The following is a 27,674-nucleotide window of genomic DNA, read 5'->3' as shown; positions in this document are numbered from 1 at the left end:
TAATCCCATACTCATACGTGGCCAATATCACCCAAGTCATCCAGAGGCATACATTTTTAACTTATGGTTCAAATTTTAACCAAACTTATTTCAGACAATTTATTTAAATTAACGTCACTTCTGAAGTTTTATAAAGTGAAAATATCAGATATATGTTTTAGTTTTAAAGTAATGCGCTAATTTTTAAGGTTTTAGTGTGGGGCAGGCTGTGCCCAGGTGCATTATGGGTAGGGTAATCTCAGTACGGTAATCTCAGTACGTTCACTACAGGACAAATGCATTTCAGATACTCTGAACAGTACAACAGCATTAAACTATAGTGCGTAAATCTCATGTGAATATATTCTCTGGGTTTATAGTTGTTTTTATTGTTTGCTTTTATTAAATGCCACGCATCTTAAACGTAGCAAGTAGCAACACAGATTATCTGGAATTTTGTGTTTGCAAGTTTTCAAGGTCTCTACTGCCATCTACTGGCCAGTAGTGTTCATGGCAGTATTCAAACTGAAGCTAGGCAGATATTTTCTCATTGTACGTTCAAAAACCATACATCGGACTCGTGTTTCCAGAAGCAAAACGTAAACAGAAGCTTTTTTTTCCAACTTAATTTACAAAAACTCTCGATGGGAAACATCAAAGTTAAAAAAAAACAACAAAAAAACATTGAGAACTGCATTGATACGCTCTTATCGGGCTGCACTTTAACCACTGCAAATGGACAACACCATTAACGTCGCAACATAAAACTATTTTTATATTGTGCCTAAAACTCTCATGAATATATTCTCTGGATTTATAGACGTTGTTATTGCATTTGTTTTATGTAAACATGGGAGAATCACAGGCTGTCTCTCCATTATTTTCAATAGGAGCTGCTGTGAGCCATGCTCGCTTCCTGATCATGTCATTCTGGGGTAAAGTGAAGTTTGCTCTTTAACGTCTTGATTATTGTTCTTTACAACACTGTTTGTCCTCTTTGTTCCAGAGTAATATATATGTCTGAAATTCGGTTTGCGTTCATTAAATTCCACGCAGATTAAACATAGCAGACACGGATTATTTGTTATAATTGTTTTAGCAAGTTTTCAGGGTATCATGCATGCAGTTTCTTATTAACGTGATGAAAAGCATAAAAATTAATTTTTGTAGTATAATATTAATTTACAATTGTCATCATGTGGATACTCTATATGTTGTTTGACTGCAGCGCCTCTCTGGCGCGCAAGGGATTATGGGATACATCTAATTTATTTTGACACCGGTTATATCAGACTGTTATCTAATTACAACTTGGCTTTTTTTTTTTTTGAAAATGCCTTTTTTTTTTTTGCAAATAAAAAAATGGCATATTTTACAAAAGCACACTTATCTGTAAACACCAGCACACGACACACCTTACATTAACATGTTGGTTTACATAGAATGAATCATCCAATCAGTGTGAGCGGAGGCACATTTTACCCAGAATGCCATCTGTCTGTGTTTGTTACAAAACTTCAGAATTAGTGCATTATTCAACATTAAAATATATATGTTATATCTTAACTTTGCACAAATGACAGAATTGACATTAATGGAGCTATTCTATCAGTATTCATTTATTTATACACCAAACCATAACTCAGCACTGCTTTATTTTCCAAGACCTCGGCCTGATGGCAGTGTTGTGATTGGGTAGACAGCTGAGCTTTGTGGCGCCTTTCAGTTGTGTCTTTGCTGGAAGCCATGTAGTAAACAGATGTTTCCAGCAGGGTGCTCAATGCCAGAAGTGCTGACTCATTGTTTGGGTCTGTTGTTGCTATTGATGCTTCCAAAAGCGTTTGTAGTGTTAAAACTCAAAATCAGCTTGTTAGTAGTTGTAAGTGTACCGGAGACGATATTAGAATTCATTGGATATCTGTAACTTCCAATGCATTTTTAGGTGGCTTATTGTTTTAACTTTATTGAAGATAACTTTTCAGTTATCTGATCATCTGTTATCGAAGTTAATTTTTTGGTTATCTGTGCCCACCACTGGTCTATTTGCTGTCATCAAGTGGACATAAATAAAAACATATATTACTGTGGCAACGGGCTGCAGCGAGCGATGGCGCACACATGGACAGGCTACCCCTAGGTTGAAACGGACCGTCAGATCATAACACACAGCAGGCAATTTGACTGTCACATCACCCACGTGAGCTCTGTTCCACATGACATGGTGTCCTGCGGTGCACCATCCACAAGACACCCGTGTCGGCAGGACACATGCCAGAAGATGTGGACATGAAAGAGACGAGCGAACTGCTTCTCATTCATGTCATTTCATGACTAAGTGTCAGTGACCATGGGTCATCTACAGAGGAACAGACGGATCATATTTGTGTTGCCCGCTTAATAAGAGGGATTTAATACAATGCCATGTTTTTATATGGTGTGTCGTTTTAATTTTTTTTAAATACACTCATGTGCTTACTGATATGAGTCAGTTTCCAGCACCTGTCTCAGGATAGCTAAGGTAGCTTGTTGGTAAAGTTTCCAACTGGCAAGCACAGCTTTTGGAAGGCTTGGGTTCGAATCCAATGGGTGACATGTATTTTTATTTATTTTTTTTTTATTTCAGCACATCGCACTGCTGCTGGCAAAAGCTGCTGGAAAAAACTGCTGTGTTCCCACGTGCACTGAACTATCGCAGCATGTATTTTCCTTATTTTTTTTACCATCTGCACGATGTGTAACCACATCGTGGAGCTGGTGGCACTGTGTTCCTGAAACACCTGCACGTCAGCGTGATGTTTCGTGGTGCGCATAATTTGAACTGTTTTGCGCTGTTTCGCCGTATTTGACCAAACTGTGTGTGAAGGGACCTTAGATTTATCTTCCTTAAACTCAAACTGAAAGCAAGTCTCTACAACTTGATATAAATTAATTAAAAATGTAAACTTGATGAAGTGGTGTAGAGGAGGATTTTCTTAAGAAGACGACCTGAACGTTCAGCTACAGTTTGTCAGAAAGTACATCTGAGATACAAAGCCTATATTTGATGTTTTGGTGAAAGAAAATTTTGTATTTCTTCATAACTGATGTGAATAGTCCAAGACATATTTAGTGACTTGGAAATGTTCATGTTTCCATCCCCTGACTTGTCTGAAGAAAACTGCCAATAAAACTGATTATTATTTACATGTTTTATCAAGTTTTAGAGGTTTGCTTTCACTTTGAGTTTGTGGAAGATAATTTTAGAAATTCTTATTCTTTATATTTTTGCATATCTTATATTTGAAATGGCATAAACAAATTAAAATGTGTAAAATACCAAGTGTTCCAGTACTTACGTTATGATGAGTGCAAAATGAATGTGGTATTATTACTGTTTTGTTTAAGAATGACTAATTTTCACTACTGCTGCACTTTGTGTGAAATCATAGTCATATCGTATATCAAATTGATATGACAATATTGAGATACGATAATTTGGCCATATTGTACAGCCCTACTGTCAATTAGCTGAAAACTTTGAATATTAATTTACATCTACATTAAAAAATGCTTAAAGTGGCAGGGGGTTAAGAGGGCTGTAATTCGGGGGGTCTGTGGGGTGGAGCCCCCCCAGAAGGGTTAAGATGGCTGTAAATTGGGGGTGGGTGGGGCAGGTTCTGGGGAGCCTAAGGCACACCTGTGCAATAATCTTGTTGTCTCATCAGCATCTTTATATGCCACACCTGTGAGGTGGGATGGATTATCTCAGCAAAGGAGAAGTGCTCCTAACACTTATTTAGACAGATTTGTGAACAATATTTGAAAGAAATAGGTATTTTGTGTATATAGAAAATGTTTTAGATCTTTGAGTTCAGCTCATGAAATATTTGAGCAAAAACAAAAGTGTTGCATTTATATTTCTGTTCAGTGTATATGATCATTGACAACCAAGAAACAGTAGGGTGAAGAACCACAATTCTGTGACAATTCTCTGGCTAGTTTGTTTTAATTATTAATTTGACTTCAGTGGGCCTTTTATAAAAAAATTTAGCCCCCAGGTCCCTCCCAAAAATTCCGGCATTTTTTACTGGAAGACCAAATCGAAGATGGCCGTCGGCGGCATCTTCAAAAATTAACTTTTGAACCATAACACCTAGAATCATGAATGAAGACACTTTTAGGGGGGTAAGCTGACCATGAGGATTCTGATTCTGACATCATTTTGACCCAGAAATTCAAGATAGCCACCATCCAATAGCACAAAAAAATAACTTTTGAATGGGAGTACTTAGGATTATGAATGAACACATTATTTCAGTGAACTTGAAGTACTGATACAGTTTATACAAGTGAAATGTTGTGCAGCGGTGCAAAGCTTGCTCATGGTACACTGTGTTCCAAACAGAAAGTGTCAAATTTTGAGTCCACAGTGAAACAGGAAATGTCAAATGTTGAACACTTCCTGGATTGACAATAGACGATATCTCATGGGATCTCACGGGAATCCCGTGTCAAGTTACACTGAAACAGGAAGTGCCAAATTTTGAGCCACAGGTGAAAGCAGCAACTCATTCGGGCATGGGCGGAGCTAGAGCGGAAGCCAGGGTGGCACTGGATCCACCTGAAACCCCAGGTGCCACCCCAGATGATTGACATGTCACAGCACTGCACATCTGGTTCAAATGAGCCAGCTGCATTTGTTAGTACATTGTTTTTGCTGTGTTATATTTAACCTATGTAAGGTTTTTGTGTAAATTTTTGTTTGTCTCAAATAAAATAAAACCACGATCACCCTCCATGGGATGCATCACAGCAAGGAGCTTATTGACTCTTTATGATGTATGTGATGCATGTGATATGAAATTATACAACAAAGGATTAAATAATTAACCTGAAAGGCACGTGTACATAGATAAAACAAACTTTCATACTGAAAAAACAGGATAATCTCCTGTACTGTCGCTCAAGGAAGTGTTGATCTTTTGACATTTCCTGGCTGTTTCGGTGTCAACAGAAAATTTGTCATGTCCAGTTTCAGTGTTGACTTTCCACTGAATTCCCACCAAGATCTCCTCTATTTGCTCAAGATCTCAGAGAAATCAGTACTTCTAAATCTAAAAACACCATTTTTGTAACCAAATAAACCTGTAGTAATAGTAATAGACATCTTATGGAGATGTAGTGCACATGCCCCGGAAACACCCACCAAGGGACAAAACTGCTCGTTTCATTTTTAGCTAATGTGACCGTAGCAGAGTGTTGAGATGATGAGCAAGTGCTGAGTTTTGGCAGAAGCAGCCAAATTTATTTGCAATTAGCAACAAGGATGTTGCAAAGAACCAAGCAAGTGATGTCTTTATACACCGTTACTGTCAGCTTTGGGTACCAACCAAATTTAACAATTGCAACCAAATGCCACGCAGAGAAACACCTTAACTTTCAAAATGACACGAGTTCATGACACCAGGTGACATTTCAAAGTGGAATCCAGATCAAGAGAAACCACAACGCTCAACAATTACTTATTAATCTAAAACTTACCCTTTCTCTCTAAACCAGTAAACCACAGATGAGATATTTCCAAGTGGAAGAGAACGGTTTGAGCAATGTATGCAGAGTGAGGTTTGGACAGTTCTTTATTTCCCTTTGATAAGGCTGCTGGGTCTCCCCATAGTGGATATACATATATATACAGGAGATTGCTATACTGGAGTTACACTGGGGGCAGAAGGTCCATATTACACAGACTTCAAAAAAACAACACTGATAGAGCCTCACCTCCATGTATTGGGAATCAGCAGAGAGAGAAGGACGGGGCAGGAAACACCACAAGAGAAGGGAGCGGGGAGAAGGTACAGTCCAAGAGCCTCACTTGACTGCCTAATAACTTAACACTAGAAAATAACATACAGATTTCACGCACAGTGCATCTTAAATAGGTTACGTGAAGAACCATTTACCATAAATATCTGTATCTTCGGGAACCAACATATATAAAAAAAATTAAAAAACAAACACTGAGTCTTTTTTCCCCACTTATTTTCTCTTTTCCCTGTCGTGCAAATCCTTCTTTCATTCCTTCTTGCTGTAGAGGCGGGGCTTGCTCTACCAAGCCCATAACCGCTCCAGATCAACGAAGAAAAGGAAACAGAGCGCAGCGCCACCCCTCCCCCTTTAAAAGCATGTGAATTAGTAGAAAACAAACAAACAAACAAACAAACAGAACACCACAGTCAACTCATCACAAAAAGAACTCACAGACACACAGAACAGCAAGAACACAGTATTTTTTTAAGCATCTTTTTTTCCTCCTCGTGGTCAGTATTGTCATCGTGGTTGTTCTCCTGACATACTTGTGGCGGTAGTTGTCCTCCCCCGGCGGCTCGGCGGAACAAGGAGGCAACTCTCCAATTGGCTGGTCAGTTGAGCAGAAATATATTAACTTTTGATTTCACAGTGTGATAGGAACAGGAGCGGGATGAATCGGGACCAGCAGGGAAGATATGCCAAAGGGCGGGATATCACAAGTAAGAATAGGAATCAAAAGAACCACAGCAACAATTAGAAAACAACTACAAACCCCGACAGTCCATGGTGGAAAAAAGTAAACAAAACTGCCACATCACAATTCCCTCTGAATTTTGTTCTCACCAACCCATGTGGTTGGAAAGGCCTTGATTGCCTCAGGGTTGGGGATGAGAGGTCGGGGTTGTCTAAGTCCACTGGTCAACAGAAGTCAGCGGGGCACTATGCTGTCAGGGGGAAAAATAAGGATGTGCATGGCAGATCAGTGTGTGATTGGCAGGTCAACAGGCAAATCCTTCCTCGGGGGCGGGGATTCAGGCGCGCTGTCGCAGGGCCCGCCTCTTGCGGCTGTAGTAGTGGCGTACCCCCGTCTGTCTGGCAAAGTTCATCATGTAGTTTTGTTTACGAGTGCTGCAGGGATACAAAGAGAGTGAAAGAGGGAGGAAAAAGAAGGGTGTGAACATTAGTGACCACGCCATCATCATTAAAATCCACACGCTCACATGCACACACTCTCATCTACGCAAACGCACCAGCAATCAAGTGCCGCTCACACACTCTAGCACATCCATTTCATGCAATTTCAGCCATAACCTGAAACTCGCAACAGCTCTATGAGTCTCATGGCTCAGAGAATAAATGGTGCTGCTCTAAACTACTGGGTTTATCTACGTTCTGTACAAATGAGAGTCAGTTTGAGGGGAAGCATGAAGGTAAAACTACAGGAGCTACGTGTGTCCGATGGCAGTGAGAGGACGAAACTCACAGAACAAAACATGGGACGCTGGCTTTACAAACACACTTTCACAGAAATGAAGGTGCAACTCTGACATGTTTGTGATCAAAGTCTGAACGAATGAAAATAAGCTAAGCCATAAGTGCAGGGCGGTGAGCACAGAAGGGGTGGAGCTGTAACTAAGAGACACAGAGAGAAGCTGCGGAATATCGCTGTTGCTTAGCCTGTTTATTGCCTCTTCCATCCAGCAGGGCGGTGCCAGTGAGCCAGGAGGGCAGCCAGGGCAGGCAGGGACCTCTGCGAAGTGGGGTGGGGATCAGGAAGGTGGTGTGGGAGGGTGGAGGAGGGGAAGCGGTTGGTGATGTTTGTGAAGATGGATGGCAGGGATGGCTGGCAGATTGCAGCTGTGGGAGAGTGGGTGAGCGCACATTTGTGTTCCTGCCTTCAAGTCAGAAACCAGATGGTGGTGCGGATGGATCTCCTGGCTCAGGGTCATGTTGTTGTCCACAGACAGACATCCATGAGTGATGAAGTGATGGAAGGCTGTTGTAACCGTCCATCTGTGAAGCCATGCAAGGAACTCGATGGCGGTGATTACTCTGATGAAGCTCTCTGCTCAAATGTGTCTGCATTTAGAATTAGTGGTGTGAGCTGCTGTTAGTCAATGAATGAAAAAAGAAGGATTTTGGGCAGATTTTGGGCCTGCAAAACTGTTTTGTCATGTATGACCCTTAAATTGTGTCAGTATGCCACTTGATTTAAAGCAAAAACCATGAAAAGAGTTTGCAGTAGAGGTAGTAGCAACAGCAAAGCAGGTACACTTAAAGTGATGGATTACATCACATAAACACACACACACACACACACACACATATATATATATATATATATACGCACACACACACACAAATACCCTTGTGTGTAGTGCCCTTGTTCACATTTGTAAGCTTTTGCCCTTTGAGATTTTATGATGCTTTGAGGTCTTTTGCTAATAACTGTCAAGATTTTACTAATGTGTTTCTCTCATAAATCATAAATATTGTGTTAATTAAATTCATTCAAATTTCACTAAACTAACAAAATTTAGTTTCCACATAATATATAGTTTTAAATAATATATGAGCTACATATTAGATTTTTACAGAAATAAGTTGTTTCGGAGCATTTTCCACCATCTTGGATTTTTTTTGTCCAAGCGAACAACCAGATGATGTCACTATGCCTTTCTGTACTCTAATTGGCTGTCACAGTGTGCTTCCCAGCATTCCTTGTGCAATTTGGAAGAAGCACCCACGTGATCTATGCCGTCGCAATGGCCGCTATAACAGACTGTGTGCTGACCCAGACAGCAAATGGATCCGGGCCGGATGTAGTCCAACATCCGGTACCAATACTGAAAACGGATCCGGTCCAGACAATTTTTGCACCCTGGTCCAGATCCGGCACGGCTCCACTTTACAATTCTGGAACAGATCAGGACCAGATCTGAACTGGATCCGCAAAAGACCAACCGTTTACAGCCCATATCTGGCACAGATCTGGGACAGATGTCCACATCACAGCACTGTGGCAGGAACATGGGGTTAGCATAACGATAAGCAATTTTATCTGCACCCGGCAGAAACTATCCATTAGCGGTTCTAAACTCAGGGCTGTGAAAACGCTGCAAATCATGGGGAGATGGGGGTGTTAGTGTGTACTCTGTAATCGTGATTGTCACTGAGGTTTTTAAAATGCTGATCGCAAAGTGGTTTGTTTCTTTATGACGAGCAAGTTTTATAAGTCCACGGACACTGATCTGTGTGTTACAGATACAAATCAGTTTCCTTGGATCCACAGAACTTACCCCTGTAAAACTTGTTCCTGCCACGGTGCTGTGATGTGGACCACATCTGTCCCAGATTCGTGCCAGATATGGGCTGTAAACGGTTGGTCTTTTGCAGATCCGGTTCAGATCTGGTCCGGATCTGTTCCAGAACTGTAAAGTAGAGCCGTGCTGGATCTGGGCCAGGGTGCAAAGACTGTCTGGACCGGATCCATTTTCAGTATTGGTACCGGATGTTGGACTACATCTGGCCCGGATCCATTTGCTGTATGGGGAAAGTAGTTCAAGGCTGTCTGTTCTTTTGAAATTTTTCCTTTCAGGGGAACTATTTATGTAAACATACAGGTCAAAGGACTGGTAAGTTGGTGGCGGCATAACATATTTAAATTGGGCACCGCAGCCTTGTTTGAGGGAAGGCGCTAAAAGGGGTAAAATATGATGCAATTCTTCTATATCTACTTTGTCTGTCCCTATTAGAAATATGCCACATTGTCTGAATTTTTGGGTAAATTACACAGCAAACAAAGTAAAAATACAAAGAAAAAGTGACTGAAAAACTGAAAAAAGTGCACTTTTCACAAGTGCTTTGGTGATTGCAGCCAAAAACGAAACAGTACACCATTTTTCCGTTAAGTGATGCTGTTTGTGGGGGGAGACTAACGGGGGTTTCAGCAGAAACCATTTTAAACCAGCACATCTTCAATCGGCACGACCTCTAGGTGGCGGCGTGTATGCTTTTAAGTTTACCGAGCTGGGCCAAATGGTTTGTGCTGAAACTCCCACACTCCAACTGGGGATTAGTCTCTGCCGTGGCTGTCCCCGGTTGTAGTCAAATCCCGCGATATCACGCAGGGGTTCAAACGAGACTGCGCTACTTGCTAGCTTACTTGTAGTACGCACTGCAGTAGGGGTAGTACATTCCTAACCGATGTTAGTACATAGTATTCACATGCAGGGATTCTTTTTGATTTGAAAGAGTTGAAGATGAACAATGCCACATGGCTAGATAATACAGCTTAAGATGGTTTATATGATCTTGAACAGTTATGAAGGAGTACTCCTTTAAGATGTGTGTGCTGGATCGGGTTTGTCAGCGAGTCTCAGCTTGGACCCTGTGAGCCTGTCCTGTTGACCAGCTTGCGGCTCATCTTAAAGCAAGGGCATGAACATGGCAGTGGTGATGGCGATGACGAGGATGAGGCAAAGGAGGGCTGGGTGATGGTGAACGTGAGGGAGGGTGTGGAGGAGAAAGGGGGTGGAGGCAGCATTCAGGAAGAGGCGGAAAACTTACCTGACACTACAGCCATGCCAGAGGTAGCAGAATACAGAAGAGAGCAGAGGTTAGAGCGCGAGAGGGGAGGGGCAGGAGGAGGGGACAGCGGTCTCGCAGAAAGGTCTGGGGGGGTAGGAGCCCTAGCCTGGGGAGGCAGGGGCCCAAAAGTGGGGGAGGAGAAGGCAAAAGAGAGGAGAAGCAGAAAGACCGTCAGGAGTTTAAGAACAAAGTCGTGAGAGAAAGTGGATGAGGAAATGAGGCGAGGTCAAAAGTATGGAAGCAAGAATTTAAGGGATGAAAGTGATGGAGAGTGATTGACAAGAATGAAATGAAAACATGAAGACAAGAGCTCAAGATATACAGCAGTAATCCATCCATTGTATGCCAGAATGGGACAAAATAAACAAAGAGGGAGTTTAAGAAGGAAAGGAGGAGAATGAGAAGGAGGATGGAGTGAGTGGGACACAGTGCAGCACAAGCAGAGGAGTGAGCATGTCCATATAGGTCAGACAGGTCGGTGACATCAAGCAGCAGGGAGGAAAGGCGTGTAAGGCAACAGAAAAGATTGAACAGGAGCCAGAGGAGGAGAGGAGCGGTAAACAAAGAGAAATAAACAACAGAGCAAAGTGTGAGGATCACGTTCCATCTGCAGCAGACACATTTGAATATGGTGCGTGTGTGGGGTGGGGCAGGTCACGGCCACAACGACCGGGGTTTGACATGTGTGCCTGTGTGCGCGCGATTCTACCCTAAACTAGATGAGCTGAGCGCGGCATATTAAAGCATGTTATCGTATGCAGCATTTAACAATGCATCAGGTAGATGTGTGAATGAACCATCAGCACCCACATCAGAGGAAATATTACTCTGACAGCCTCAGCAACATGCACAACATGCATTCAAAATGCTTTATGACACCGTCGTGTTAAGGAAATGTGAGCCGGACAAAAACATGCCCAAGATGTGTTCAGTGCCCTGCAGAAACCACATACCTCTGCATTTGTCATATTAAAGTTGGAAAGTAGGACTTCATTAAAATTCTTGTAAATGTTAAGTTCATCTCAATTAAGGCCTAAAATTCTTGTGAAAAAAAAAAGCAGAACAAATCAATTATTATTGTATCTTAGTTTTTGCTAGTAGCACTACCAGAATTTTTAAACAATAAAAAAAAAGTATTATCTTGCAGACATGAACGAGCAAAGCGCTTCAGCATCTCATCATTGTCATTTAGGCATGTGAATAGACTTTTTTTTTAGTAAATGCTTCAGGGGAGCATTAGCATAGCTACAACATTTCAGCTTCTGGGGGGCTCTGTTCCCCCAGACCCCCTATCTTTGAAAGCATTTTCTTTATTTTCTTTATTTGCCTCTCACATGCCTTGAAGCTCCTCACCATCTAACCATGTCATTTAGGTCCTTCAGACTTTTTTCAGGAAAATGGTTTTTGGGAGCATGTGCATGGCTAAAACCTTTAAGCTTCCCTCAGAACCCCCACCTTGTTAAACATTTTTCTTTTTTGCCTTTCACCTTCTGTGGGGGCTCTGCCCCCACCTTTTTAAGCATTTTTCTTTTTTTGCCTTTCAGCTTTTGGGGGGGGGCTCCACCCCAGAAACCCCCCTAATTACAGCCCTCTTAACCCCCTGCCACTTTAAGCATTTTTTTTATGTAGATGTAAATGAATATTCAAGGTTTTCAGCTAGTTGACAGTAGGGCTGTACAATATGGCCAAATTATTGTATCTCAATATTGTCATATCAATATGATATACAATATGACTATGATTTCATACAAAGTCCAGCAACAGTGAAAATTAAACATTCTTAAACAAAACAGTCATAATACCACACTCATTTTACTTTTACTCATTTTACTTACTTACTTACTTACTCATTTTGCACTCATCATAAGGTTAGGCTACAGTGCCCTCTGAAAGTACTGAAACATTTGGTATTTCATCCATTTTCACAGTGGATTTGGCACTTCCTGTTTGGGACTCCCTGTACTAGCAAGCTTTGTGCCGCTGCATGGCGCTTCGCTCGTATTAGCCACTCTGGCAAGTTACAGACAAACTCAGGCTGCCACATCATGCATTCATTCTCCATATGCAACAATTCCTAAATATTCTCAAGGCTGTAGTCATCCCTGCTGCTTGTGCATCTTTTCCTACCAAGCTTTTCCCATTGAGCTAACTTTCCAAGAATATGCTTTGATGCAGCACTCTGTGAACAACCAGTCCTGCTGACTGTGTTGGGGGAGTCTCAGGAGGGGGTCTATTGCCTGCAGAGTGGTTCTGGGCTTGCTGGTTCTGACTCTTCTCTGGGGGCCAGATCTCACCCTCGTCTGCTCAGCGGCCCCTGTCCGGGCTTCGGGTTTGGGTGTGCCAGCTCCTCGGTTCTCATCCCCTGTGGGGTCATGGCCCGTGTGGTGTGGTGCCAGGGTACCTCCATGTGAGCCCCTGCCGGTGCCCTGCACGTTTCCCCTTGTGCATGGCGGTGTTTGTGGTGTAGTTTTCTATATGATTTTCTATATGATATATTATATCTATATGATGTAGTTTTCTATATGATATGACTTGCAGTTTGTCTGGCTGCTGCAGTGACCCTGGTGGGTGCCCTCGCTGGCTCCTTGGCCCTTCTGCTGTCCTGGTTCTCCTTGTTTCCACTGGTGTTCTGCATCTTGGACCCCTTTCCGCCCATGTGGCTCCTGTCATACCGGAGTGGTCCATGTCATGTGGTAAGGTTCTGTACTTGGGTCTTGGCCTGACACACCAGCCACAGAAATGTCTGGATATTCATCTGTTATCTGGGTCTCTGTACGTGGAGGGTCCAATGTTCGTGGCTGTCACCACTATTCAGTTCTGGGTGTTCCCAAGGGGATTACGACTCTGGTGTCCTGGAATAGGTGTATGTATCTTCACTAATTAGACTCATTGGCATTCACCACTTCTCAGGAGCTGACTGCGGTGGGAAATTGATTGGCATCTCCAAAAAGCGCTGGGTCAGTGCCTACTTGAAACTTGCCAAGGATCATCTTGTCATGAATTGTTTTGTGAATTGCTGGTGAAAGTCCAGTTTCAACAGAACTAGTCAGCGGTGAACTCCTGCCTGAACTTAAAGGTTTAGAGTAACTCATCTGTCATTTGTATTCCTCAACAGGCCCCACATCTCAACTATCTTTGACATGGGAGTTATTCCAATCCAAGAACTTGGAAGGGGAGATGCTTCCTACCACACATGCAGCTCTCTTGCCCCATATCACTCGTGTAAACTACATGGCAAGGCATTATAAGTCATATATATCCAGTTGCCGTGATCTTCCTTCCATTGAAGACAATGGTTGGAATTCAAAGGATGGAGTGTATGTTCCTGTGTGGCGTTTCAATGATATTGCCCCTTGAGTTGTCATAGAGTTGACAACGTCTGGATACAGAGTAAGATGCTACTGTTCAAAGAATAGTCTTCCTTGCATCCCTCTCTGCAGATGTTATGCTGGTGACTGTTGGAACATGATGAAAGTTGAGGTTCATGATGAGGATGTTGATGACGACATTAATGCTTGTGTGTATTGTACTATTGATGCCATAACTATTTAAGGTTGCCGAACATATTGATTATGTCTCGAGGGAAATCATTTTGATTACACTCTCAGTTCCTGTCAAATTATTATGTCGTTTTTGTATACGAAGCCTCATTTAATGCAAACTGAGTTGAGGAAAAAGTCACTGACAGATAATTAGGGAATAACCCTGTTGTGTCTGATGATTTGCAGACGTTCATGCTGGTTATACGGTCGCAAATAGAGCTTTACAGACGATGCGTTAGCAGAGCCATAAAACAGCTCTTTGCGACTGTATGTCATGTCATGAGCCACAAGGGGGTTATTTCCATTCTAATTCAATTCCATCGTTTGCACGGTTTATTTTTCTGTAAGTAATTCGGTCGGCGAGGCTTACCATCGAGCCGACGCAGCGTTGCTCCAACAACAGTTAGGGCGGGGAGAAATCCATCAAATGTGAAAATCCATCAAATGTGAAATGGTAATTCTGTATGAGAATTAGAGCTGCCACAACTAGTCGACTAGCCACGACAACGTCGACTAATGAAACCGTCAACAACTAATTTAGTAGTCAATGAGTCGTTCATTTTATTTAAGTCTTTGTTTTTCTCTCAATTCATAGTTTTAGGCAGCGAGCCGTCCTGCCATCATTTGAATGTTCAAACTTGGATAAGACGGCCGATTAAAACAGTGGCCGTCTTGTTCAAAGCTGTCTAAAATGCGCAGTTTACCGGAGGAGCTGTTGGTGTGTGTGCGCGCGTGGAGTCAACTTGCTGCAGACTGCGAGGGAGGGAGGGAGATTCCTGAACGGATGCACAAGGCATTACATTCTGCTAAGAACCATCAGTGCACGTGACACAGTGAGCGCAGAGAGAGGAGTTTAACCTGAGTGAACATGTTAAAAAAAAAAGTGGAATTACCTTTACTTTTCTCTGCTCTTTCTCTGCCGGTGTTTTTCTGATGGCACTGACCAGTTCACACCATGTGCGCATCGTATACTGAATTTATGAGATCATGAGATAAAATAAATGGTCAAATATCCTTAAAACATCCTTAAAAAATGAGAATATATAAATGAACTGAGCAAAAATTATGCATACACAGGTTAAAAAACCCTGCTGTGGAGAAGCTGCAGTGATTTTCAGAGGCACAGATCACAAAAAGCAGGTGAAAACTCTGAACTTTTTTGTTGCATGTTGCTATACAATAAATATGGTATATATTTGAATCAGTGTTCCTTTTAGCATTATAATGATCACATACTCCTTGATATTCCATTGGTGATTTCTGTCAGTTATGATAGGGTAATATATTTGAAAAATCAACTCCACAGTTTATTTCTTCATATAGAAATAGGTAGTAAAAAAAGGATGTGACACCATCATAAAAGCAGCTTCAACCACTGATGAGCTCATAATCATAAGTACAACCCCAATTCCAATGAAGTTGGGATGTTATGTAAAATGTAAATAAAAACAGAATACAATGATTTGCAAATCCTCTTCAACCTATATTCAACTGAATACACCACAAAGATAAGACATTTAATGTTCAAACTGATAAAGTTTATTATTTTTGTGCAAATATTTGCTCATTTTGAAATGGATGCCTGCGACACGATTCAAAAAAGCTGGGACAGCGGCAACAAAAGACTGGGAAGGTTGATGAATGCTCAAAGAACACCTGTTTGGAACATTCCACAGGTGAACAGGCTAATTGGAAACAGGTGAGTGTCATGATTGGGTACAAAAGGAGCATCCCCAAAAGGCTCAGCCATTCACAAGCAAAGATGGGGCGAGGATCACCACTTTGTGAACAGCTGTGTGAAAAAAAAAGCCCAACAGTTTAAGAACAATGTTTCTCAACATTCAATTGCAAGGGATTTAGGGATTCCATCATCTACAGCCCATAATAACATGCATATGTCACGGACATGAATGAGCGAAGCTCGTCAGATGCTGACGAGCTTCGCTCATTCATGTCCGCCATGTCATTTAGGTCCTTCAGACTTTATTTTGAGTAAATGCTTCAGGGTAGCATTAGGATGGCAAAATATTTTCAGCAGCTTTCAGACATGAACTCTTAAAAAAAACAAAACTGATTGGCCACTTGAATTTTCAATAGGCAGCCAGGTAGGGGTCAATGGAAGAATTACACAGGGGTCAAAATTAAAAGATGCTCCAATCATATAGAAAACTACACCACATTATTTGCCTGATCATAAAAATTCCAAAAAAGGTATAGTTTGGACAATCTGTGACTGAATGTTATGGAGTTATGAGGTAAAAGCAGCAAGAATGGTGACAAAGGTCAGTTTCAGTTTGTACAGGGGTAAAAAGTTAAAGTTGCTCCATTAATTTTGCTCCAGCTGTATTTGTGCTGAATTTAATGCTTGTTTCACCATCTGAAGGACTGTTTCAGTTATCTGCTGCACTAATAAGCCAACAGAGCATGAACCAGCTGTTGTCTGTTAGCTTAAACACATGTATATAAGGCAACCCGAAATAAAGGAGAAATGCTGCTTTTAACAACCTGGACCTCATTTCTGGCATAAAATACGGTCGTTTACTCACTAATATAAGTTTGGTGTGATTAGAAGTCCATAGTTCAAACAACATGTTCAGTTCAAATCTGAAGCAAACATTTTTCTTCTTCTACTAAGGTGGATTAGAACTTTTTGTGGTACACAGCACAAACTACTGGACAGGAGGAACCTAGCAGTCAATGTGACTCACTAATTTCAAAATCCAGGTCTTTCAACCAGACTTGTGGTGCTGTGACATGTCAATCATCTGTGTCCAATCAGATTTCAGGGGAGTCCAGTGAAACCCCGGCCTCCACTCTAGCTCCACCCATGCCAAGAAGTGTTCAACATTTCCCGTTTCATTGTGACTGATAAATTGGCACTTCCTGTTTGAGTGTGAGCTTGCCACTGAGTTCCTGTGAGATTCCATGGGATCTCATCTGTCAATTCAGGAAGTGGTGATCCAGGAAGTGTTTGACATTAAACATTTCCTGTTTTACTGTGGATTTGAAAATTGGCACTTCCTGGTTCAGACACCCCTGTACCATGAGTGAGCTTCGCTCATATAATCAGAAGATTCAGAGAATCTGGAGAACTTTCTACACATAAGCAGCAAGGGGCCGAAAACCAACAATGAATGCCCGTGACCTTCGACCCCTCAGGCGGCACTGCATTAAAAACCGACATCATTGTGTAAAGGATCTTACCGCGTGGGCTCAGGAACACTTCAGAAAACCATTGTCAGTTAACACAGTTTGTTGCTACATCTACAAGTGCAAGTTAAAACTCTACCATGCAAAGCGAAAGCCATAATATAAACGCAACACTTTTGGTTTTGCTCCCATTTTGTATGAGATGAACTCAAAGATCTAAAACTTTTTCCACATACACAATATCACCATTTCCCTCAAATATTGTTCACAAACCAGTCTAAATCTGTGATAGTGAGCACTTCTCCTTTGCTGAGATAATCCATCCCACCTCACAGGTGTGCCATATCAAGATGCTGATTAGACACCATGATTAGTGCACAGGTGTACCTTAGACTGCCCACAACAAAAGGCCACTCTGAAAGGTGCAGTTTTATCACACAGCACAATGCCACAGATGTCGCAAGATTTGAGGGAGCGTGCATTTGGCATGCTGACAGCAGGAATGTCAACCAGAGCTGTTGCTCGTGTATTGAATGTTCATTTCTCTACCATAAGCCGTCTCCAAAGGTGTTTCAGAGAATTTGGCAGTACATCCAACCAGCCTCACAACCGCAGACCACGTGTAACCACACCAGCCCAGGACCTCCACATCCAGCATGTTCACCTCCAAGATCGTCTGAGACCAGCCACTCGGACAGCTGCTGAAACAATCGGTTTGCATAACCAAAGAATCTCTGCACAAACGGTCAGAAACCGTCTCAGGGAAGCTCATCTGCATGCTCGTCGTCCTCATTGGGGTCTCGACCTGACTCCAGTTTGTCATCGTAACCGACTTGAGTGGGCAAATGCTCATATTCGCTGGCGTTTGGCACGTTGGAGAGGTGTTCTCGTCACGGATGAATCCCGGTTCACACTGTCCAGGGCAGATGGCAGACAGCGTGTGTGGCGTCGTGTGGGTGAGCGGTTTTCTGATGTTAGTGTTGTGGATCGAGTGGCCCATGGTGGCGGTGGGGTTATGGTATGGGCAGGCGTCTGTTATGGACGAAGAACACAGGCGCATTTTATTGATGGCATTTTGAATGCACAGAGATACCGTGACGAGATCCTGAGGCCCATTGTTGTGCCATACATCCAAGAACATCACCTCATGTTGCAGGAGGATAATGCACGGCCCCATGTTGTAAGGATCTGTACACAATTCTTGGAAGCTGAAAATGTCCCAGTTCTTGCATGGCCGGCATACTCACCGGACATGTCACCCATTGAGCATGTTTGGGATGCTCTGGACAGGCGTATACGACAGCGTGTACCAGTTCCTGCCAATATCCAGCAACTTCGCACAGCCATTGAAGAGGAGTTGACCAACATTCCACAGGCCACAACTGACAACCTGATCAACTCTATGCGAAGGAGATGTGTTGCACTGCATGACACAAATGGTGGTCACACCAGATACTGACTGGTATCCCCCCCAATAAAACAAAACTGCACCTTTCAGAGTGGCCTTTTATTGTGGGCAGTCTAAGGCACACCTGTGCACTAATCATGGTGTCTAATCAGCATGTTGATATGGCACACCTGTGAGGTGGGATGGATTATCTCAGCAAAGGAGAAGTGCTCACTATCACAGATTTAGACTGGTTTGTGAGCAATATTTGAGAGAAATGGTGATATTGTGTATGTGGAAAAAGTTTTAGATCTTTGAGTTCATCTCACACAAAATGGGAGCAAAACCAAAAGTGTTGCGTTTATATTTTTGTTGAGTGTAGTAAAAGAGTGCAGTCCAGAAATGCTGCCACCTTCTCTGGGCCTGAGCTCATTTGAAATGGACAGATGCACAGTGGAAAAGTGTGCTGTGATCTGATGAGTCCACATTTCAAATTGTTTTTGGAAATCATGGATGTCGTGTCCTCCAGACAAAACAGGAAAAAGACCATCCAAATTGTTACCAGCGCAAAGTTCAAAAACCAGCATCTGTGATGGTATGGGGGGTATGTTAGTGCCCATGGCATGGGCAACTTACACACCTGTGATGGCACCATCAATGCTGAAAGGTACATCCAGGTTTTGGAGCAACACATGGTGTCATCCAAGCAGCATCTTTTTCAGGGACGTTCCTGCTTATTTCAGCAAGACAATGCCAAGTCACATTCTGCACGTGTTACAACAGCGTGGCTTCATAGTAAAAGAGTGCGGGTACTAGACTGGCCTGCCTGCAGTCCAGACCTGTCGCCCATTGAAAATGTGTGGTGTATTATGAAGCGCAAAATACGACAATGGAGAACTATTGAACAAATGAAGTTGGGAAGAATGGGAAAGAAATCCACCTACAAAGCTTCAACAATTAGTGTCCTCAGTTCCCAAATGCTTATTGAGTGTTGTTAGAAGGAAAGGTGATGTAACACAGTGGTAAACATACCACTGTCCCAGCTTTTTTGAAACGTCGGTCAGATACAGCGACCGCATCACTGCAGATGCTGCATCGATCCGTCTATCGATCTCACGCTCCAGCCGTCCCTCACTCATGAACAAGACCCCGAGATACTTAAACTCCTCCACTTGAGGCAAGGACACTCCACCGACCTGAAGAGGGCAAAGCACCTTTTTCCGGTCGAGAACCATGGCCTCGGATTTGGAGGTGCTGATTTTCATCCCGGACACTTCACACTCGGCTGCAAACCGCCCCAGTGCATGCTGAAGGTCCTGATTTGATGAAGCCAACAGAACCACATCGTCCGCAAACAGCAGAGACGAGATTCTGTGGTTCCCAAACCAGACCCCCTCTACACCCTGGCTGCGCCTAGAAATTCTGTCCATAAAAATAATGAACAGAACCGGTGACAAAGGGCAGCCCTGGCGGAGGCCAACGTGCACTGGAAACAGGGTGTTGCAGGCATCCATTTCAAAATGAGCAAATATTTGCACAATAACAATGAAGTTTATCAGTTTGAACATTAAATATCTTGTCTTTGTGGTGTATTCAATTGAATATAGGTTGGAGAGGATTTGCAAATCATTGTATTCTGTTTTTATTGACATTTTACACAATGTCCCAACTTTATTGTAATTGGGGTTGTGTTATTGTTTTGTTTTTTAAAAGCATACCTAGAAGTGGCTTATTGAATTTAATTTTGTGCTTCAAGTCAGTCAACCCACAGAATTTACCACTTGTTATACAGGATCTTAATAAATCAGACCCATAATGTAAACCTTTAATAGGAAAAAAGCATTAATTCGAGACATTTAAAAAAATAAAACTTTGGAAGACACATGGATTCTCAGGACACTGAAAATGTAGGCATCTATTGTAAACAGACCAGCCATCCATTTACAGAACCCATCACAGCCAAGCATGCTGCAGTTTTTTCTACTCTCACACAAAAAGCAGTGATGAAAGTACAAACCAACTGTCTGCTTTGAGGGGTTTTTTTTTGCAGGTGGCAAGCACAGCACATGTGGAAATGTATCCATATATTAGTGGAAATCCCTATGTGTGTGTGTGTGTGTGTGTGTGTGTGTGAGAGAGAGAGTGAGTATGTGTGCTGTGGAGACAATCATTTCTATGGTTGAGGTTAAGGTAGACAAGAGGGTTATTTGGGGGCCAGTCTCTGCAGGTCCAGGACTGGCTGGGGGTTAGGTACTCACAGAACTACTTCCACATGGTCCAGCGCCCACTGGTCATGTCCTGCACCATCATGGCGTGGCTGCCACCATCGCAGCATCACCCCTTTAACCCTCGCCTCTCTGGAGAGACAGCGATGTGTCAGTAACAGTGTGTCAGAGCACCGAGTGCCGTGCTGGTGATGAACATGATGCCACTCACAGTGGGATGTTGTAGGAGACTCTCTGGGCCTTTATAAAGTCTTTGGGCTGGTGCTGGGCAATGACGTGCCAGCTGACTCCGTTGTTGATGCTGTACTGCAGCAGCACGGCCCGGTCCACCGTGTTGGCCTGATCCAGAGCTATGTTGCAGCTGTCTGTCTGAGACACGCTGCCGATTTGCAGCACAAACATGATCTTACTGTGGGGAGGCAAAAACATAAAACACAGTAAGAAGGAAGTAAGTAAGGAGTAAGTCCTGTGTTGGCGCTGAGGCCCATTGGTGCCCTTGCTTATCCTCGGATGTGGTAGTGTGAAGTGGGTGAGCATCTATGACTCCCACGGGAGACGATACCAGTCCATCACTGGTTACTTCCCAGGCCTGTTTACAACTGGGTGGACTGGGACAATGATGTTTATTGAGCAAGGACATGGAGAGGTAGTTTAACAGGTAATCAAACCCAGCTCCACAGGTCTAGTGCTTACCGTGAACTGAACAAACATTTTCTGATTGAGAATTTGCTGCCATTACATTGCACCACATAATTTCTGAGCAAAAAAAATTGATTATGGCCTTAAGTAGGCAGTATAACGTCTGTACAAACACTGACTGATTTGTCTTTGTTTCTAAGTCTCATGTTTAGGTGATATGGTATTTGTCATCTCATCTTCAACTGCTTATCCGGGATTGGGTCATGGGGCAACAGCTCCAGCAGGGCACCCCAGACTTCCCTTTCTCACATTAACCACCTCTGACTGGGGGATCCCGTGGTGTTCCCAGGCCAGTGTGGAGATATAATCTCTCCACCTAGTCCTGGGTCTTCCCTGGGGTCCCCTCCCAGCTGGACGTGCCTGGAACACCTCCCTAGAGAGGCACCCAGGAGGCATCCTTACCAGATGCCCGATATTTGTGCTTTGTTGAAATGTGTCCAGGCAGAATGGATGCTTATTGGTTAGCACTGCTGCCTCCTCATGAAAAGGTCCAAAGTTTTTCCTGCCTAAAGAAATGTGAGGCAGCCGTCCCAGTCAAATTTTGTGCTGCCTCAGTAATGGGCTGGCATCATCGCTGGACTTTGACCAAAGAAAAGACTCAAGCAAAAATATTTTCATCACGTGTGCCCAGTCAGGCACAAAGAATTCACTCTTTTCTTTCTTGTTCAATGACATTTTAACTGTTTTATGTTGTGGTGCTTCACTAACTGTGGGGTAATAGTGAAGTAACAGTGAGGTAACAACACCAAGCTACTGATAGTTGATGTAACAAGAAAATTTTACTCAATGATAGTCCTGGAAAACAGGCTTTATAAATGTGTCATTAGGGCAGTTAATGGCACAGCAAGTCAGATTCACTCATCTTCAACCGCTTACTCCAGTTGAGGGTCACAGGGGGCTGGAGCGTATCCCAGCAGTCATAGGGCATGAAGCGGGGTACACCTTAGACAGGATGCCAGTCTGTCACAGGGTCACATATAGACAAACAAACACATTCACACCTGCCTGCACACCTATGGACAATTTAAAGTTTCCATTCAATGTAACCTGTATATCTTTGGATGTAGGAGGAAGCCGGAGCACCCCGGAGGGAACCCATGTAGACATGAGGAGAACATAGTAAGTAAGTAAGTAAGTAAGTAAGTAAGTAAGTAAACTTTATTTATATAGCACTTTTCACAGACCAGGGTCACAAAGTGCTTCACATGATAAAATCAATAAATACAAAATAACACATACAAACATTTAAAAGAAAATCAAGCTAAAATGCAATTTTAAAAAGGTGAGTCTTAAGTTGCTTTTTAAAAACATCGACAGAGTCTATCGAGTGAAGGGAGTAGGGAAGCTCATTCCAAAGGTGCGGCGCCACGGCTTTAAAAGATCTGTCCCCTCGAGTTTTAAAACAGGTACGGGGAACCATCAGCAGGTTCAGGTTGGAGGACCTCAGGCCCCTGGTGGACACATACGGTTGGATCAGTTCCTTGATGTATTCCGGAGCCTGCCCATGCAGAGTTCTAAATGTAAGCACCAGGATTTTATAATTTGTCCTAAATGAGACAGGGAGCCAATGCAGGGACTTGAGTATTGGGCTAATATGGGCTCTCCTGTGGGTGCAGGTTAGAAGCCGTGTAGCGGAGTTTTGCACAACCTGCAAACGAGCCAGTTCTTTCTTATTAAGACACGTGAACAGGCTGTTACAGTAATCCAGTTGCGAAGATATAAAAGCATGTACAATCATCTCTAACTCTTCAAAAGACACCATTTTTCGAAGTTTAGAGATATTCCAGATCTGGAAAAAACAATTCCTAACTAACTGTTTCGTATGATGTTCCAGAGACATCCCTTTATCCAAAATAATGCCAAGATTGCGCAGGCTGCCCTTAACTGAACTATTCAGTTCACCAAGGTGCAGCCTAATAGCAGGCACGGCACTCTCCAGAGCAACAATCAATGTTTCAGTCTTATCAGAGTTCAGCTGCAAGCTGTTTTCACTGAGCCATTCCTTAACTTTGGTGAGACAATTGGTTAAAGAATTGAGTTTCTGGGTCTCAGTTGTTTTAAAGGAGCAGTACAGCTGCAGGTCATCAGCATAGAGATGATAGGATACGTCACAAAACTGCTGGATCAACTTGCCGAGAGGGATGATATACAAAAAAAATAAAATAGGTCCCAGAACCGAGCCCTGCGGCACACCCCACAAAAGGTCAGCAGACTCAGACATCACATTATCAACAGACACACTAAACGTTCTACCAACCAGGTAGGAGCTAAACCACTCTAATACAGGACCCGACATCCCCACCAGATCCTGTAGTCTCCTGATCAGGATGCCATGGTCAACTGTGTCAAATGCAGATGACAAATCCAACAAAACCAAGACAGTGCATTTGCCAGTGTCAGCGGCCATCATAATGTCACTCGACACTTTCAACAGAGCCGTTTCAGTGGAGTGAAACTCACGGTACCCAGATTGAAAAGTGTCATAAATGTTGTTAGTCTGCAAAAAGAAAGTTAGTTGGGCACAGACCAATTTTTCCAGGACTTTAGCCAGGAAGGGGGTTTTTGATATTGGCCTAAAGTGCTTCAGATCTGTAGGGTCCAGTCCAGCTTTCTTAAGCTGTGGCTCCACAACAGCATGCTTAAAAGAACTGGGGAACACACCAGTCGACAGGGACATATTAAACATTTTGGCAACACATGGCCCAATAGAATCAAATACATTCATGAAAAGTCTAAAAGGAAGAACATCTAGTGTACTAGAAGATGGTTTCATTTTGCTGATAATGGATAAAATGTCCTCCTGTGTAACAGGAGCAAATGATGCCCAGCATTGAGGGGGTGGTCCCATATGCTGGGGGCCTTGACAAGGTGGCACTGACTGTGGCAGTCTATCTTTTATAGCCCTGACCTTATCAATAAAGAAAGTCAGAAACTCATCACTAGTAGTTTTATAGTGAACAGGAGTGACATAAGTAGCAGGTGCCACAATAGAGCTAATAGTTTCAAAGAGCGCCTTGGGATTTCCTCTATTAGAGGAAATCAGCAGATTGAAGTAGTTTGCCCTGGCCTCTTCTAACATCTTATTTAGGGAGGCTATTAGGTCTCTCAAATGCAGCCTGTGGACCTCCAATTTTGTAGATTTCCACAAGCGTTCAATTTGACGACAAGATCTCCTTAGATTCATGATCGCATCATTAATCCAGGGGCAGAACTTTTCACGAGATGCATTCTTAGATTTAAGTGGTGCAACTTGATCCAAGATGGTTGCACAGTGACCGTTAAAGCTGTCCACAAGGCCATAAATTTCAGTGCATTCACTAAAAAGAAGAGGATCAAACTTATCACAAAAATGTGTGGATGTTGCCCCTGTGATAATCCTCCTTTCTACCTTAGAGAGCACAGTCCTTGGCTGAGACGGCACCCTCAAGTCAAAGAGAACACAGGAGTGGTCGCTCAACAGAACATCCTCTACGCACACATCAGTAACATGCAGACCCAATGTGAAGACCAGATCCAAAGTATGGCCTTTACTATGGGTGGGGCCTGACACATGCTGTTTAAAATTAAATGCCTCAGTCACTGATAAAAGTTCTACAGCATGACTTGATGTGTCATTGTCAATGTGCAAAATAGTAACTCCACACAGAAAGACCACAGGGGGGAATTGATCCCATGACCTTCTTGCTGTGAGGCAACAGTGCTAACCACTAATCCACCATGCTGCCCCAGCAAACCATATTATTACAGACATCTGTAAAAACAAAAAACAAATAAAATGCTCACAAAGTAGAAACACAGTGAGCCCACAATAACTACATACAAGAAGCCACTGCTAGTCTGCATGGCTCACTTGGCTCACTTGGGCTGTATACTTTCATGACACATAACTATCACTCAAAGTGACCGTGATGTGCACGTTTTACATTCGATGCCTTTCTTGACGCATCTCTACATTGGACCTTTTGTGTTGGAAATTATTAACCTGTCATTAACCACAGGTTCTGTTCCTAAATGTTTCAAATCTGCAGTGATTAAACCAGTTATTAAGAAATTCAACCTTGACTCCGGTTTACTGAACAACTATAGGTCAATATCAAACTTATCCTTTTGCCTAAAATCCTTGAAAAAGTAGTTTCACGGCAGCTTGTGGACTATCTTAATGAGACTAACCTCTCTGACCCACTGCAGTCTGCATTTAGAACACACCATTCCACGGAGACACCTCTCACTAAAGTGGTAAATGATCTTCTGCTTGCAATGGACTCGGGCACCACTACGATGCTGCTGCTGTTAGAGCTCAGCGCTGCATTTGACATGGTAGATCATATACTACTGGATAGGCTTGAGAACTGCTTTGGGATCATTGGAAATGCCCTCGAGTGGTTGACATCCTAATTAACCAGTTGCTTTCATTGTGCTCAGTCTTACAATGTCACTTCAAGTCTTGTGCCTATTAAATATGGGGTTCCACAAGGGTCTGTCTTAGGCCGCTTGCTTTTATCCCTCTATGTTGCACCCCTTGCGCAGATACTGCATCACTATAGGATTACTTTTCACTGTTACACTGATGATACTCAGCTGCACATGCCAATAACTATGATACGCACATTAGGAGTTTAGAAAATTGCATGGCTTCAGTGAAAAAGCTGGATCTCCAGTGACTTCTTGCTTTTAAATTCAAACAAGACTGAGATGATGGTCATTGATCCTGCAAGGCATAAACATCAGTTTGAAGCTAACATCAAATCTTGATTCCTGTGTTATACATCACAGTGATAAAGTGAGGAACATTTGGGGTAGGCTTCAATCCCTCTCTGCTTTGATCTACACAAGAGAAATAACTAGGGACTGCTTTCTTCCATCTTCGTAATATATTGAGGATTCATCCCTTCCAGTCATGGATCCATGCCTTTGTCTCTTCCCGACTGGACTATTGCAAGTAGCATCCTATTTTCTGGATTACCACAATCCAGCATTAGAGGTCTCCAACTTGTTCCAAATGTAGCTGCTAGAACTTTGACTAGAGGCGGAACGTTTGACCACATCACCCCCATTTTGGGCTCTCTTGAGGCCAAAATACCAAAATTGGACCTTTCAGTGGCTTCTTGCCACTGAAAGGTCCAATTTTAAGTTTTTGTTGCTAACTTACAAAATCATTCATGGACTTGTGCCTCCCTTCCTGTTGTGTGGGCCGCTGAAGAGGAGGTACTGCTGGCCCACCACCACCAGAGGGCGCCCCACCTGGAGTGCGGGCTCCAGGCACCAGAGGGCGCTGCCGCCTCACAGGAGCAGCCCAGGTGACAGCCGTCACCCATCACCTGAAACAGCTGACATCCATCAGCTGAGGGGTATATCAGCTGGACGGCATCTCCATCTCATTGCCGAGATATCGTTCTACCAGGAAGGTAACGCACTCAGCCAGTCATCTCATTTCTGAGGAATAACCTTTTTGCTTGTGCTTAAGACAGCTGAAGACTGAACTAGATTCATATCGGATAAGTACCCTACACTGCAGTATTGTTTGTGACTAGAGGTGGAGGTGGTGTTTCCACCCTACGTGTTGCTGGGTGCAGCCGCACCCACATCTGACTGTTTCTGTTCCTCGCCAGCAGTACCGGATCCGACGAGCGGAGGCAGTGGCCACCTGGGAGTTCGGGACTTGGCGGCTCCAGTATTCCCGGGGTTCGGTGGCAGAGGAAATCGGGTGGTTCCGGTTCGACTCGGACGGACGTCTCCTATCGTCGAGCCTGCCCACACGACACCAGTGGAATTGGTTTATTTTTACAATTGTGATCTGTTGTGTTTGTTGTGCGAATTCACAACAGTAAAACCTTGTTATTTGACTTCTTCATTGTCCGTTCATTTGCGCCCCCTGTTGTGGGTCCGTGTTCCTCACTTTCCCCAACACTTCCTGTCTGATCTGATTAAACCTTATGTACCACCCTGTGCATTGCTTTCTCAGGATTCAGGATTACTATGTGTCTCTAAGGTGAAAAAGACGTCAGCAGGCCACAGAGCATTCTCTTATCATGTACGTGTTCTGTTCAACAATCTGACAAAAGAATCTAAAAAACAAATCTGACAAAAGAATCTAAAAAACAAATAACAGCTTAATTCTCTGGATTCTTTCAAGTCCAGACGACAGATTCCTGTTTTACCATTTGTATGACTAACATATGTGTATAATGTTGAACCATCTTTCCTGTTGTTTTCATTTGTGTTATTAACAATGGAACAGATCTCAACCTCAATATATCTAAATTCTTGGTTTGTTAATGAAGCATAGGGTTAGCTGCCAGCATTCGTATTGTACTG

The 27,674-nt window shown here is 43.0% G+C and overlaps 1 protein-coding gene across 1 annotated transcript in view; it reads right to left on the bottom strand.

Annotated features, from left to right (window-relative positions):
- Positions 1-5,576: 5,576 nt before the first annotated feature.
- The window catches only part of reln (reelin), a 360,124-nt gene continuing 338,026 nt past the window's right edge, over positions 5,577-27,674 (bottom strand). Inside the window, 4 exon segments of the mRNA XM_034176269.1 lie at positions 5,577-6,894; positions 10,336-10,341; positions 20,694-20,792; positions 20,872-21,069. Of these exon segments, the coding sequence (XP_034032160.1) occupies positions 6,798-6,894; positions 10,336-10,341; positions 20,694-20,792; positions 20,872-21,069 (400 nt within the window). The 3' untranslated portion in view covers positions 5,577-6,797.

Source organism: Thalassophryne amazonica, chromosome 8 (assembly GCF_902500255.1).
Source record: "Thalassophryne amazonica chromosome 8, fThaAma1.1, whole genome shotgun sequence".
NCBI classification, from domain to species: domain Eukaryota; kingdom Metazoa; phylum Chordata; class Actinopteri; order Batrachoidiformes; family Batrachoididae; genus Thalassophryne; species Thalassophryne amazonica.
Note: the sequence above shows the minus strand (reverse complement) of the source record. Positions and strands in the feature narration are given on the sequence as shown.